The 15,159-nt window shown below is 42.1% G+C and overlaps 1 protein-coding gene across 3 annotated transcripts in view; it reads left to right on the top strand.

The window, feature by feature from the left end:
• Window positions 1–2,580: 2,580 nt before the first annotated feature.
• pif1 (PIF1 5'-to-3' DNA helicase homolog (S. cerevisiae)) overlaps window positions 2,581–15,159 on the top strand; it is a 39,731-nt gene continuing 27,152 nt past the window's right edge. Inside the window, exons 1-2 of one of the 3 annotated variants that reach the window (XM_072574502.1) lie at window positions 2,581–2,870; window positions 13,022–13,595. In XM_072574502.1, the coding sequence (XP_072430603.1) occupies window positions 13,029–13,595 (567 nt within the window). In that variant the 5' untranslated portion in view covers window positions 2,581–2,870; window positions 13,022–13,028. Of the gene's footprint in view, window positions 2,871–3,919; window positions 3,939–13,021; window positions 13,596–15,159 lie in introns of those variants that run through there. The other 2 variants (XM_072574503.1, XM_072574504.1) reach the window with 2 other exon arrangements.

The following is a 15,159-nucleotide window of genomic DNA, read 5'->3' as shown; positions in this document are numbered from 1 at the left end:
TCTACCGCTAAAGGACATTAGTGAATCAGATGGGTTTTACATCTATCAAAGGGTCACCCTTTTTTTTAGTTTCTGAATTCAAATTTCACCATCTTCCATGCTCAGATTTGAGCCCATACCCCAGAATATTAAACAGAGGTTCAGGATCATTAGACCGGTGTCATTACCACTATTCCACCATTTCATCCAGCAAAGGTCGAACCAGAGGCAACAAACAGTGCCGATTGCATCTGTGGTTGGGAGGTGACTGAATCCCAGCTTGCTGAAATCTCACTCCCAGTGCTGGAAACTGAAGCTGAAAGAAGAGCTGTTGCAGCCAAGTCACCTCATCAGTAACAGAGCATCGGATGATCGCAGATCAAAGGCTGAGGGGGTGAAAGATAGCTCCCCTGGGCCTGGTGAAGGTCATAATGAACAGGGTGGAATTCCATGATCCAAATGTTGGAATTATGCCAAATGGCATAAATTTCCCACTCCAGCATTATTTATGAAATATGTTGTTTCTTTGGTCAACAGAATTCCAAGATTTGTAGATTCTACTTACTGCCACATTAAACATCAGAAACTGTTCCATTCACATTCCATATATGTCAGTTGTACAATCTGTGGCAATGTTGTTGTTAGAGGTTTTCTTTTTTTTCAAACTATGGTTGGTTGGTAACACTTGTATCTCTGAGTCAGTCAGAAAGGTTGAGTACAGACTCTGCTGCAGAGTCAGGATAACAAAATTTTCAAACTGATTCCAGTGCACTACTGTTTGCAGTTGTTGTCTTTCAAGTAATATGTTAAAGTAAGGCCACATCTACCCTCTTAGGTGCATGCAAAATACTGCATGACATTATTGCAAAGAATGATATTCCTGGTGTTGTCAATCTTTATCCTTCAATCAACTTTTAAAAAGAACTGGTCATTATCGTATGGTGCAGCTTGCTGCATTTTCTACATCAACGGCTATACTTAAGAAGCTGTGGACAATGTGAAGCACTATGTAAATACAACTTTTACCAGAACTATCCCTGAAAAGTGAGGGATTAGTGTCAGCTGGTGATTGATTGCTTTATTTGCTAACGCATTTTACATTAAAAATGTAAACTATTGCAAAATGCTGTGGTTTAATTTAGTTTAGATATTTAAATAGTGAAGCACCTGCTTTTTCACCTTGATCCTGGGGATTGAACAAAAAAAGTTCACTCTGCACATACGTTCTCTCAACAACAACTTTTATTTATTCAGTCGGTTACCCAAAATGAAGATGGGAGATCCAAGAAGGGGAGGGAAGTGTCAGAGATGCTCCAGGTGAATTTATTTATTGAGCACCGTTTATTTATCGTAATTAACAGTTCCAATCAGGCAGTTTGCAGGAACATTGATTTGTAGGTGCCAGTCCTGAACTGGGGTGTACAAAGTTAAAAATCACACAACACCAGGTTATAGTCCAACAGATTTATTTAGAAACACTAGCTTTCAAAGTGCTGCTCCTTCATATGTGGTTGTGGCAGATCAGAATCTGATGGCCAAGTTCGGTACCCATGAGGATGGCCTCACTGGGACCTTGAGTTCATGTCACACTACAGGTGACCCCACTGCACTACAAAAACACACAGAGACACTCCTACAGACCCATACACTCACGCAGACCTTCTCTCATACGCTTACACATACACTCCCACACACACACTCGCACCCTCTTTACACTCACACACTTTCGCACACCCCACCCCCAACCGCACACACATACACAAACACATACACATAAAAGTTTGTGGGTGAATTTGTACTTGAAGAATTACATTTTATTTTGCTGAAGAACTGCATGAATCCATGTAAGATTCTGCAAATCCCTTTTTTAGGTTAGAATCCATCTGAACATTGGGGCACAGACAACCTCACATAAGGCACCTTACACCTTCAATGCATTATCTGGGCCAACCCGGTACCTATTGTTAAAGCTTACTTGAAAATGTAACTTTAAGGAAGTTCTTGGATTTACATATGAAAGAACTGAAACCAACATGCCCACTGTAAAAGATGAGAGACTTAACAATCCAGGTCTTTTTCTATATATAATTTCAGTTACATCGCAATGTAAACTTTTGCTATAAATTGAGTCCTCCGATCTTATTCTCCACAACCACCTGATGAAGGAGCGGCGCTACAAAAGCTAGTGCTTCCAAATAAACCTGTTGGACTATGACCTGGTGTGTGATTTTTAACTTCGCAGGAACATTACTATTCCCGATAGCCCAGCGTTGTCCACAGCCGTTATAAAAGAAACTGCGAATCTAGAAAACGAAAATAAGTTAGATTCATAAACGCCAACTCGAAACCTGCCTTTCCTCGCAGGTTACCCCCCTCATTCCCTGTCAATTTCCCTTCGGTGTCCGGGGCAAGATGTTTCATCTTGTGCCCCGCAAATGTTGCAGCCGAACGCCTCGCAGTAATGTCACAATGGAGTTCGACCTCTGACCCAAGCCATCTCCAGTCACCGGGAGTTGATTGGCTAATAATTTAAAGCTCCTTTCTCTGATTGGTGTAATTGACGCCGGCAAATTTGAAAGTTGCAGCGAATGCGGAGAGGGAACGAGCGAATGAATGAACTCGAGCAAAACTCCGGATGTACATAGACTAATGCACAGGCAGCAAGCTTACACAGGTGTGTGTGTGTCGAGGGAAGGAGAGGACAAGTATCCTGTCCCAGCCTGGGCCAGCCACAGAGTAAATCCATAGATTCTAAACATCCCGTGTATTGAGCTACAGAGTCAGAAGGACGCAGGATTTGGAAAGATCAAACCGATTGCATCCGCAGTCGAACGGTGACTTAAACCTATTGTAGGGCCGATTTACGTTCTGTGATTGACCCAGATCACTCAGTAAGTAATATAAAGACTTCGTTGTAATTCAACATGTAGTATGCTATGTGTGTAGACAAACACTTGGAAGTTAAGCCAACCCAAGTACTTTCTGATGGTTCTTTTTTTTGCAATTAGAACTTAAGAAATCAGATTGGAGTGGAACATTCAGTCCCTTGAACATCCTCTGCCATTCAGTGAAATCATGGTGGATCTCATATTTCAATGCTATTTTCATGCATTCTCACCATAACGCTTAACGTTTTTAATATAGAAATCTATCAATCTCAGTCTTGAACATATTCAAGAATTGAGCCTCCATAGCCCTTTTCTACAGAGAATTATTAAGATTTATTACCTATAGGATGAAGAAATTCATCTTCTTCTGTCAGAAATGGCCTTATCCTAATTCTGAGACCATGCACCCTGATGCAAGATCATCAGCTGAGGTAACCATCCTTCTGGCATCTACCTTTTCTCATTCATGGGATGTGTGTGTTGCTGATTAGGCCAGCAGTTATTGCCTAACCCTACTTGCCATAATTAACAGTCAACCACATTGCTGTGGGTCTGGAGGCACATTTGCGTCAAACTAGGGAAGAATGGCTGTTTCCTTCCTGAAAGGACAGTGAACATAGAAAATAGGTGCAAGAGTAGGCCATTCAGCCTTTTGAGCTTGTACTACTATTCCTGCTTTCTCTCTTTGATCCCTATAGATGCAACAGCATTATGCAGCTTCTGGATTAGTGGTGCTGGAAGAGCACAGCAGTTCAGGTAGCATCCAAGGAGCTTCGAAATGGATGTTTTGGGCAAAAGCCTTTCATCAGCCCTTATAGCATTATGCAGCTCCCTCTTGAATACATCAAATGAACCAGCCCCAATTCTGTGGTAGAGAATTCCACAGGTTCACAATCCCAAGTGAAAAAATTCTTCTTCATCTCAGTCCTGAATGGCTTACCCTTATTCTTAGACTGTAACTCCTAGATCTGGACTTCCTCAATATTAGGAACATTCTTCCTGCATCTAGCCTGTCCAGTCCCATCAAGATTTTGTTTCTATCAGATTCCTCCCTCATTCTTCTAAATGCCAGTGAGTATAAGACCAGTCTTTGTTCATATGTCAGCCCTGCCATTCTGGGAATCAGTCTGGTGAATTTTTGTTGGGCTTCCTCAATAGCAAGAATGTCCTTCTTCAGACTAGGAGACCAAAATTACCCACAATACTCAAGGTTTGGCCTCACCAAGGCCCTGCATAACAGCAGCAAGACATCTACACCTCTAATCAAATCCTCCTGCTGTGAAGGCCAGCATGCCATGAGCTTTCCTCACTGCCTGCTTCTCCTGAATGCCAACCTTCAACTGTTCCACCATGGCACCCAGGTCTCGTTGCACCTCACCTTTTCCTAAACTGCCCCCATTCAGATCATAATCTGCCTTCCTGTTTTTGCCACCAAAGTGGATAATCTCTCATTTATCTACATTATGCTGCATTTGCAAAGTATGTACTCATGTAGCCAGCCTGTCCAAGTCACCCTGCAACCTCTTAGCATCCCCCTCACAGCACACACTGCCACCCAGCTTAGTGTTGTTTGCAAATTTGAAGATATTGCATTCAATTCATTTGTCCAAATCGTTAATGTATATTGTGAACAGCTGGGGTCCCAACACTGAACCCTTCAGTAACCCACTCATCACAGCCTGTCACTCCGAAAAGGTCCTGTTTATTCCAACTCTATTCTTTCTGTCTGCCAATCAGTTCTCTATCCACGTCAATAAATTGCCATTTGTCAGGAAAATATTTCTGATAATCGTTTCATAGTCACTATTAGACTCTTAGGTTCAGATTTTTATTGCATTCAAATTCCACTATCTACCATAGCAAGATGCAAACTGGCCTCGATTAATAGTCTACTGACAAACCAGTCGGCCATCTCCTCCCAGAGACCTTGATGATCCCGTTTGCATTTTAAATATTTGATTGAGATCACCATTTATTCTTCACTACCTGATATGGCAACTGTACCATTCAAGATTGGAGAAGGTTACAGAGAGTGGTGAACTCGGCCCGGACAATCACAAAGGCCAACCTCCCATCTATAGAATCCATCTACCAGGCCCACTGTCAAGGAAAGGCCGCCAGCATTCTCAAAGATCCATCCCACCCTAGCAATGTTTTTCTATAGTCTTATTTCTGACACTCCTTGTGTTAAAGCAGACACACTTTAACCAATCCTTTTGTTTCATCACGTGAGAAACCATCCCAATAGATTCACTACATCCTGTCACTGACACCCCTTTCTCCACCCCCCCCCCCCACCCCCACCTCAGATATGTGGCTCTGATTCCCAACCCCTTGCCAAACTAGTTTAAACCCTCACAAACCACATGAGCAAAAATTCCACCCACGACATTTGTGCCCCTCCAGTTCAGGTCTGACCCATCCTTCATGTACAGGTCTCCCCTTCCCCCTAAGTCATCCCAATGGTCTAGGTATCTGAAGCCCTCCCTCCTGCACCAGCCTCGTAGCCACATGTTAAGCTGCATTCGCTGACCGTTTCTCACCTCGCCTCACTATCTCGTGGCACCAGTAGCAAACCTGAGATCACTACTCTACTCGTCCTGCTCTTCAGCTTCCAACCTAGCTTTCTGTAGTCACTTTTCACAGATCCTCAATCCCTTTCTTGGCTGTATCATTGATGCCAATATGCACTACGATCTCTAGCTGCTCACCCTCCCCCTTCAGAATTCTGTAAACCAGATTGGCAACATACCTTCCCAGAATCCCGTTCCTGACCACAAAATCTCCTGTCAATCTGTCTAACTATTGAGTCCCCTACCACTAGCACTTTTTTATTCTCCACACCCACCCCACCCCGCCCTTCCCTTCTGAGCCACAGTGCCAAGCTCAATGCCAGAGACCTGAACAAATATGGCTTCCACCTGGTAGGCCATTCCCCACCAGTAGTATCCAAAATGGGATGCTTATTGCTGAGGGGAATGGCAGCAGCAGTACCCTGCCCAATCTGTTGGTTCCCTTTCCTCGTCCTGACTGCAACCCAGCTGTCCTTATCTTGTGTCTGAGGAGTGACCACCTCCCTGTACATCTTCTCAATTTCTCCTTCAGCCTATTGGATGATTTGTAGTTCATCCAGCTCCAGCTCCAGTTCCCTAACTTGGTTTTCGAGGAGATGAGTTGGGTGCACTTCCCGCAGATGTGGTTGTCCATGCTGACCAGATATCCCAACAACATCTAGTTCCATATGACTTGAGAGAAATCAGGAGGGCAAAATTGGGACATGAGATAGTTTTGGCAAATAGAATTAAGGAGAATCCAAAGGGTTTTTGCAAATACATTAAGGACAAAATGGTAACTAGGGACAGAATAGGGCCCCTCAAAGATCAGCAAGGCGGCCTTTCTGTGGAGCCGTAGGAGATGGAGCAGATAGCGAATGAGGATTTTGCATCAGTGTTTACTGTGGAAAAGGACATGGAAGATATAGAATGTAGGGAAATAGATGGTGACATCTTGAAAAATGTCCATCTGACAGAGGAGGAAGTGCTGGATATCTTGAAACGCAAGAAAGTGGATAAATCCCCAGGACCTGAGAACTCTGTGGGAAGCTAGGGAAGTGGTTTCTAGGCCTCTTACTGAGATATTTGTATCATCGATAGTCATAGGTGAGATGCCGCAAGACCTGGAGGTTGGCTAATGTGGTGCTACTGTTTAAGAAAGGTGGTAAGGACAATCCATGGAACTATAGACCAATGAGCCTGATGTCGGTGGTGGGCAAGTTGTTGGAGGGAATCCTGAGGGGCAGGATGTTTATGTATTTGGAAAGGAAAGGACTGATTATAGATAGTCTACCTGGCTTTATGTGTGGAAAGTCATGGCCCATAAGCGTGATTGAATTTTTTGAAGAACTAACAAAGAGGATTGATGACGGCAGAGCGATAGATGTGATCTATATGGACTTCAGTAAGGCGTTCAACAAGGTACCCCATGGGAGACTGGTGAGCAAGGTTAGATCTCACGGAATACAGGAAAAACTCACAATTTGGACACGGAACCTACTCAAAGGTAGAAGACAAGGGGTGGTAGTGGTGGGTTGTTTTTCAGCCTGGAGGCCTGTGACCAGTGGAGTGCCACAAGGATCGGTGCTGGGTCCACTACTTTTCATCATTTATATAAATGATTTGGATGGGAGCATAAGAGATATAGTTAGTAAGTTTGCAGATGACACCAAATTTGGAGATGTCGTGGACAGCAAAGAAGGTTACCTCTGATTACAACAGGACCTTGATCAGATGGGCCAATGGGCTGAGAAGTGGCAGATGGAGTTTAATCCAGATAAATGCGAGGTGCTGGATTTTGGGAAAGCAAATCTTAGCAGGACTTATACCCTTAATGGTAAGGTCCTGGGGAGTGTTACTGAAGAAAGAGACCTTGGAGTGCAGGTTCATAGCTCCTTGAAAGTGGAGTCACAGGTAAATAGGACAGTGAAGAAGGTATTTGGTATGCCTTCCTTTATCGGTCAGAGTATTGAGTACAGGAGTTGGAAGGTCGTGTAGCGGCTGTACAGGACATTGGTCAGGCCACTGTTGGAATATTGCATGCAATTCTGGTCTCCATCCTATCGTAAAGATGTTGTGAAACTTGAAAGGGTTCAGAAAAGATTTACAAGGATGTTGCCAGGGTTGGAGGATTTGAACTATAAAGAGAGGTTGAATAGGCTGGGGTTATTTTCCCTGGAGCGTCGGAGGCTGAGGGGTGACCTCAAAGAGGTTTATAAAGTCATGAGAGGCATGGATAGGATAAATAGGCAAAGTCTTTTCCCTGGGGTGGGGGAGTCCAGAACTAGAGGGCATAAGTTTAGGGTGAGAGGGGAAAGATGTAAAAGAGACCTAAGGGGCAACTTTTTCACGCAGAGGCTGGTATGTGTATGGAATGAGCTGCTAGAGGAAGTGGTGGAGGCTAGTACATTTGCAACATTAAAAAGGCATCTGGATGGGTATATGAATAGGAAGGGTTTGGAGGGATATGGGCCAGGTGCTGGCAGGTGGGACTAGATTGGGCTGGAATATCTGGTCGGCATGGATAAATTGGACTGAAGGGTCTGTTTCCATACTGTACATCGCTATGACTCTACCATTGGGGAGAAGGTGCAAAAGCCTGAACACATGCACCAGCCGATTTCGAAACAGTTCCTACCCTACTGAATGAACTCACAAACTCTTAACTGCCTGTACCTGTGTTTTTGTTTTTGTTGCTGTTTACCTATTATTTACTAATCTATGCTATTTTAGTCTTATTTGCCCATATTGCTCGCAAAACAAAGCTTTTCTCTGTGCCTCGGTACATGTGACAATAAATTCAATTCAGTTCAAAAATTCAGAGAATATAGGTCCAGTCCATTCAATCTTTCCCTATAGGATAATCCCTCCAGCTCAGAAAGTTTAGTGAGCCTTCATTGCACTCCCTCCATCGCAAATATATCTTCTTTTGGGAAGGAAACCAAAGCTGTACAAAATGTGGTCTCACTAAGACTCTACATAATTGCAGTAAGATATTGTTACACATATACTCAAATCCTCTTCTAATTCAGGGGCAACATACCATTTGGCTGCTTTAATTGTTTACTGTACTTGCAAGTTGATGCTCAGTGGCTCATTAACAAGGACACCTAAGCTTCTTAGAAATGTAACACTTCACATTTTCTCACTATTTAATAAATACTCTGTATTTATATTTTCCTACCAAAATTGATAACCAGGCATTTGCCTACTCAGCCTAAAACTGTTTGAAGTGTCTTTGCATCCTCCTCATGGTTCATGTTCACAGATGTGGTTGACCTGGATTTCTACGTGGAACCTGAGAGCACCCACAATTACAGCCATAATATATCAACTGGCCTGCAGTCTTAACTATACACTTGAATGCATTTATTTAGTTAAGTTGTTGTTCCTCTCTTTGCCTGACTCCTGCTTTCATATTCTATGAATCTCAAACAATCCTTAGGTGGCACTGAGAAACCTATATTTATAGATATTTTTAATTAACCTGTTCAGAGTTATCTGCACCTCTGGAGCAGATGGGACTTGAACCTGGCCCAGTGGAAGGGGCACTACCACTGCAGCAAAGAGTCTTTTACCTGCATTTATATTCTTTTTTGATGAGCTGTCAGTTAGAAGTGTTAAGGTAGTTATCTTGTTAGCAAACCTAATAGCTACAACTTCTCTGAGCATTTCTTTTATCCGTCAAGTCTGGAAACTACTGAACACTTCTTCTATATAGTAACTTGCTTCTTTTATCGGTAATTTTTAAATTAGATTAGATTACTTATAGTGTGGAAACGGGCCCTTCGGCCTAACAAGTTCACACCGACCCGCCGAAGCGTAACCCACCCAGACCCATTCCCCTACATTTACCCTTTAACGCAACACTACAGGCAATTTAGCATGCCAATTGACCTAACCAAGCATGCAGGTACAGCAGGTCGTGAAGAAGGCTAATAGCATGCTGGCCTTCATAACAAGAGGGATTGAGTATAGAAGCAAAGAGGTGCTTCTGCAGCTGTACAGGGCCCTGGTGAGACCACACCTGAGTACTGTGTACAGTTCTGGTCTCCAAATTTGAGGAAAGACATTCTGGCTATTGAGGGAGTGCAGCGTAGGTTCACGAGGTCAATTCCTGGAATGGCAGGATTGCCTTACACAGAAAGACTGAAGTGACTGGGCTTGTATACCTTTGAGTTTAGAAGACTGAGAGGGGATCTGATTGAAACGTATAGGATTATGAAAGGACTGGACACTCTGGCAGGACGGAACATATTTCCGTTGATGGGGGAATGCCGAACCAGAGGACACAACTTAAAAATACGGGGTAGACCATTTAGGACAGAGATGAGGAGAAACTACTTCACCCAGAGAGTGGTGGCTGTGTGGAATGCTCTGCCCCAGAGGGCAGTGGAGGCCCAGTCTCTGGATTCATTTAAGAAAGAGTTGGATAGAGCTCTTAAAGATAGTGGAGTCAAGGGGTATGGAGATAAGGCTGGAACAGGATACTGATTAGGAATGATCAGCCATGATCATATTGAATGGCGGTGCAGGCTCGAAGGGCAGAATGGCCTACTCCTGCATCTATTGTCTATTGTCTATTGTCTAACCTGCACATTTTTGCTAAATGTAAGCAACATTAGACTTTACTGAGAGATTATTTTTTTAAGATCAGTTTCACTAAGCTAACCCCTAGTTTCACACTCTGCAGTTATGCTGCATTTACTGGTTTGACCATGGCCGTTGGATATATCAGGGTTGCTCGATCTCCTTTACTTATCATAATTCCTTTTGCCATAATCATTACTGCGTTATGCCCCAGAGTCATTGAGATCTACAGAAAAAGGCCCCTTGGCCCCTCATTTTCATGCCAGTCAGAAACAAGTATCTAACTGTTCTCCTCTCATTTTTCAGCAATTGCCCTGTATGCCTTAGCATTGCAACTGCATATCTAAATATTCACCCTCTCACAACCCATATTTGCTCCACTAGTCACCTAAAACATGTAACATCTCTGACTTTTGCCCATTCTGACAAAAGGTCAAGGACTTTACAAAATTAGCTTGATTTCCTTTAGCACAGATGCTACCTGACTTGCTAAGTATTTCCACTATGTTCTGTTTTCTTCATCAAGATTTTTTATTGTTGTTCAATGCTTTTAAACTTTCTTAGGAAACAAAAAGTCAGTTCTGAATCTCAGCATCTACAGATAATGGAAATATGATATGAAGTAGATATAATTACTTATCGGAACATGTGCACGTAATATCTTCCCAAATTGCTTGAATATGAGGGAAAGCTGGCGATTCTAATTTGTAACAAATGTATGGTCTTATGAAGGAAATTACGGTATCGTACTTTCTTGAAATGCAGCTTCTAGGTATGGTTTACTGTAGATGCCAGAAATAATAGCACCAGTAAATGAAAGCTTGGAGGAAATATTTAGATAATGATCCTTGTTTGCTCCTGCACTTTTTATGTTCTGTCCTTGCCTGTTGTCAATTCCTAAAAACCCCGTGCACTGGCCAAGAAACTTAGAGAAAAAAATGATAAATTACTTCTGAAAGAAGCAGGAAATGCACAAGAGGCCAGTCAGCGGTGAGAACACACAGGTTTGAATTTTGGTACCAACTTTCTTTAGAGCAAGAGCCTTCAGATGAAGGGTTCACACTCCAAATATAAACTTGTCCATTTATTTTAATGGAATTCTAACTTTTGTAATACATTTAAAGGTTGGTTTTCATTTGCAGTTTTTACTCGGGCAAAATTGATTCTTGAGTGTCAAGTGAAATTTAATTGAATGTCACTGCTGTTGACTGCAATGAGTAGACTGAAATGTAATGGGCAATCAGCAGCTCAGTTGGCTGGATCCTTGTTTGCAAAGCTGAGTGGTGAAAGCAAAGGCTTTGCCTGGTGACCCCCAGGATAAACTCACCATCCGTCACTTCTCTGTAATGAGCGTTCTGCCCGGCACTGTAGCAACTTTCATTTTTGAGGCATTACCTGCCTCCAGGAGTGGATATGAATGATCCAATGGTACTACAGACTGTTCTGATATAACGCAAAAGTTGTGTTCCCATGCAATCCCACGTTTTAAGAAAATTGCAGCACCATTTAAATCTTTGGAACCAGAATTGGGTTATAGCCAATACAGGTAAGGAAAGTTTGCATTCTACAAATAATAGCCTCAATTCTTCAATTGTGTTATAGACAATTCACATTGAAGAAATGCACGTTATCACAGAACCAACTGTATTTCTAAGATGTGATCAATCTTGCTCCCTCACCATCATCACAAAAAACATTATTTGGTCATTCTCACATTCCTCTTTGTCGGAGTCAACCACTCTCATCTCTCACTCTCTCTGATTTCATCACTGAATACACTTAAAAAGGACTTGATTAGGTGTAAAGTGCCTTGAGACATCCCATAACTATGACAGGTACCTGTATAATAACACATATTGTGCAGGATTTTGGTTGAAATCTTCTGTTCGATTACCTGATGTACTTATATAAGGTATGATTTGTCTCGTTAGTATGCAAAACAAAACTTTTCACTGTATCTTGGTACATGTGAATAATAAATCAAATCAAACCAAAGATTGGCTTCGAAACATGATTGAAAGTCAAGTGTATTTCTCTATATAGATGCAAGACATTAACTCCCTGCACAATCCAGTCTGTGCCTCTGCCAAGCATCCGTAAAATAGAATTCTGTCTGAATTTTTTTTCACTGTTTGGTGTAACTTTGCTATCTTTTCCACTTTATATGAAATTAAGAATCACACAACACTAGGTTATAGATAAAGGGCTTTTGCCCGAAACGTCAATTTTCCTGCTCCTTTGATGCTGCCTGACCTGCTGTACTTTTCCAGCAACACTCTAATCTAGACTCTGCTTTCCAGTATCTGCAGTCCTTGTTTTTAACACCAGGTTATAGTCTGACAGGTTTAGTTGAAAGTACAAGCTTTTGTAGCTCTGCTCCTTTGTCAGGTAGCTAGTAGAGTAGGATCATAGGACACAGAATTTATAGCAAAAGATTACAGTATCATACACTGATGTGATATATTGAACAAACCTAGATTGCTGTTAAGCCTTTCATCTTTTAGAATGAGTTGCAGGTTTCAATTCATTAATATGTAAATTATAGAACTTCTTTCAAGTCACATTCCCGAGATAGCTTAAGTTTTATAAAACCTTCTATTTTATCTCTGGAATGTGACTTGAAATAAATTCTAGGACTTATTTATTAATCAACCAAAACCTGCAATCAATTATAAGAGATGAAAAACTTAACAGTTTAGGTTTGTTCAATATATTGCATCAATGTATGAATCTATGATCTTTTGCTATAAATTCTGCATCCTATGATCCTACTCCACTAGCTACCTGATGAAGGAGCAGCGCTCCGAAAGCTTGCACGTTCAAACAAACCTGTTAGACTATAACCTAGTGTTGTGTGAATTTTAACTTCGTCCCTCCCAGGCGAACACCGGCACCTCCACACCTTTTATGAAAATTAGTTAGAAATCCTTTAAGCTGCCAACATGTGATACGATAATACAGCCTGTAACCAGTCATACTTTAAAATTCTACACCACTTGTTTTTACTTGTAGGAGGAGAATGCTGTCTGCCTCTTCAGGAGCTGAGGTCCAGTGCAACATTACAATTGAATACCTCAACCCAGCTGGCCAGGCGACCAAGCGCAAAACAATTCGCAATGCCATTGTCACCCTCGGGCGCAATGAATTCCGTGACATCCTTCTCCGGGTACACGATGGCAAGCTATCTCAAAGCTTTGTCCTACGTGAAATCCAACTTTTCACACAGTTTATTCGGGATGGAAAGAGTTCCATCAAACTGATTCCTGATAATATTCAAATCCTAGTTTCGAACTGTCCACCAGATAACCTTAAAGTACTCTTTAAAACTCTTTCCGTAAAATATGCTGCAGATAAGAAGGCCAGCAAACCAGTCAGTGAGCGAACCCGGCTGCTGTCCACACTCCCAAGGACATTTGATACAATCAGCCCAGTACAAGTACAGGACATGGAAAGGGCTAATGGGCTTAAATCACAGAGAACTGTGCAAACACCAATTTCAACCAAGGGGCTGAAGAATCGAATAAACGATGTTGGGCCAAGCAGAAACATAAAACGACCCCGGAGCATCTCATCAGAAAACTGTCTGGTATGTAATCTGTTCCCAAGATGCTTTATTTAATGTTGGTCTCAATGTGGCTTTCAATAATGATGTAGCAAGGTAAGTTTGATATACCAGATTGTGGAGGGAGCTGGTGTTAGATTGCGTTGGACAATGTTTAAAAATCACACAACCCCAGGTTATTACCCAACAGGTTTATATGGAAGTACTAGCTTTCGGAGCACTGCTCCTTTATAAAACCTTAAGTTATCTCAGGAATTTGACTTGAAAGAAGTTCTGGGATTTACATATTAATGAAACAAAATTTGCAACCTATTCTAAAAGATGAAAGACTTAATAGCAATCCAGATTTGTTCAATATATGGTATCAGTTGCATGATACAATGATCTTGTGCTATAAATTCTGTGTCTTACAGTCCTGCTCCATTAGCTACATGATGAAGGAACAGGGCTCCAAAAGCTAGTACTTCCAAATAAATCTGTTGGACTAGAACCTGGGTGTTGTGTAATTTTTAACTTAATGATGCACACAGAGTTAGGAGCTACTTCTGAAATCCTATTGAACTCGAGATGTTAACTCTGTTTCTCTCTACCCAAATGCCAGCAGACTTGGTGAGTTCCCCTAACACTTTCTGTTTTTATTTCAGATTTCCAGAATCCAAAGTTTAAATTTAAATTTTTTATATGGACTATATATGCCTGGCGTAGTTCCAGAGGTACTGGCATGAAGGTCAAGAAAGGCACCAACCAGGAAAAAAGATGCTTCTTTCAGTGAGGAAAACTTTTATGGGATGGTCTTCCCTACTTGCCTTTTGCATCTGGCCTCCTGACAACCGTAAATCAAGCGGTATTGACTGGGGCTTGCAAGCATCTTTTTTCCTTCATTCTTGGCCAAGGAACTCTGTGTGAACAGTTTCATAAGGTTCAACTGAAGTATTTATTATATAATCCTGTGTATAAAGGAAAGAAGGCTGAGCAGCCCTTATATAGCAAAGAAATGGGCAGCACGGTGGCTCAGTGGTTAACACTAAAGTCTCTCAGTGCCAGGGACCCAGGTTTAATTCCACCCTTGAGTGGAGTTTGCACACTCTCCCTATGTCTGCGTGGCTTTCCTCCAGGTGCTCTGATTTCCTCCCACAGTCCAGAGATGTGCAGGTTAGGTGGATTGGTCATGCTAAATTGCCCATAGTGTCCAGGGATGTGCAGGCTAGGTGGGTTAGCCATGATATTGCAGGGATGGGGTGGGTCTGGGTAGGATGCTTTTTGGATGTAAGTTGGTTCGCTGGGCTGGACGATTTGTTTTCAAAGTTTCGTCCCCATACTATGTAACATCATCAATGAGCCATCGGTAAAGCACTGCTGTTATTAACCTGCTTTCTATTTGTGTTTAGCTTTACTCGAGTTGGAGATGTCATTTGTTGTGGTGATATCATTTGCCGTTCTTTTTCTCAGGGGGTGGTAAATGGGATCCACGTCGATGTATTTGTTGATAGAGTTCTGGTTGGAATGCCATGCTTCTAGGAATTCTTGTGCATGTCTCTGTTTGGCTTGTCCTAGGATGGATGTGTTGTCCCAGTCGAAGCACTGTCCT

This window comes from Chiloscyllium punctatum, chromosome 7, assembly GCF_047496795.1.
Source record: "Chiloscyllium punctatum isolate Juve2018m chromosome 7, sChiPun1.3, whole genome shotgun sequence".
Lineage (NCBI taxonomy): Eukaryota > Metazoa > Chordata > Chondrichthyes > Orectolobiformes > Hemiscylliidae > Chiloscyllium > Chiloscyllium punctatum.
This window is presented reverse-complemented; position numbering and strand designations above follow the sequence as displayed.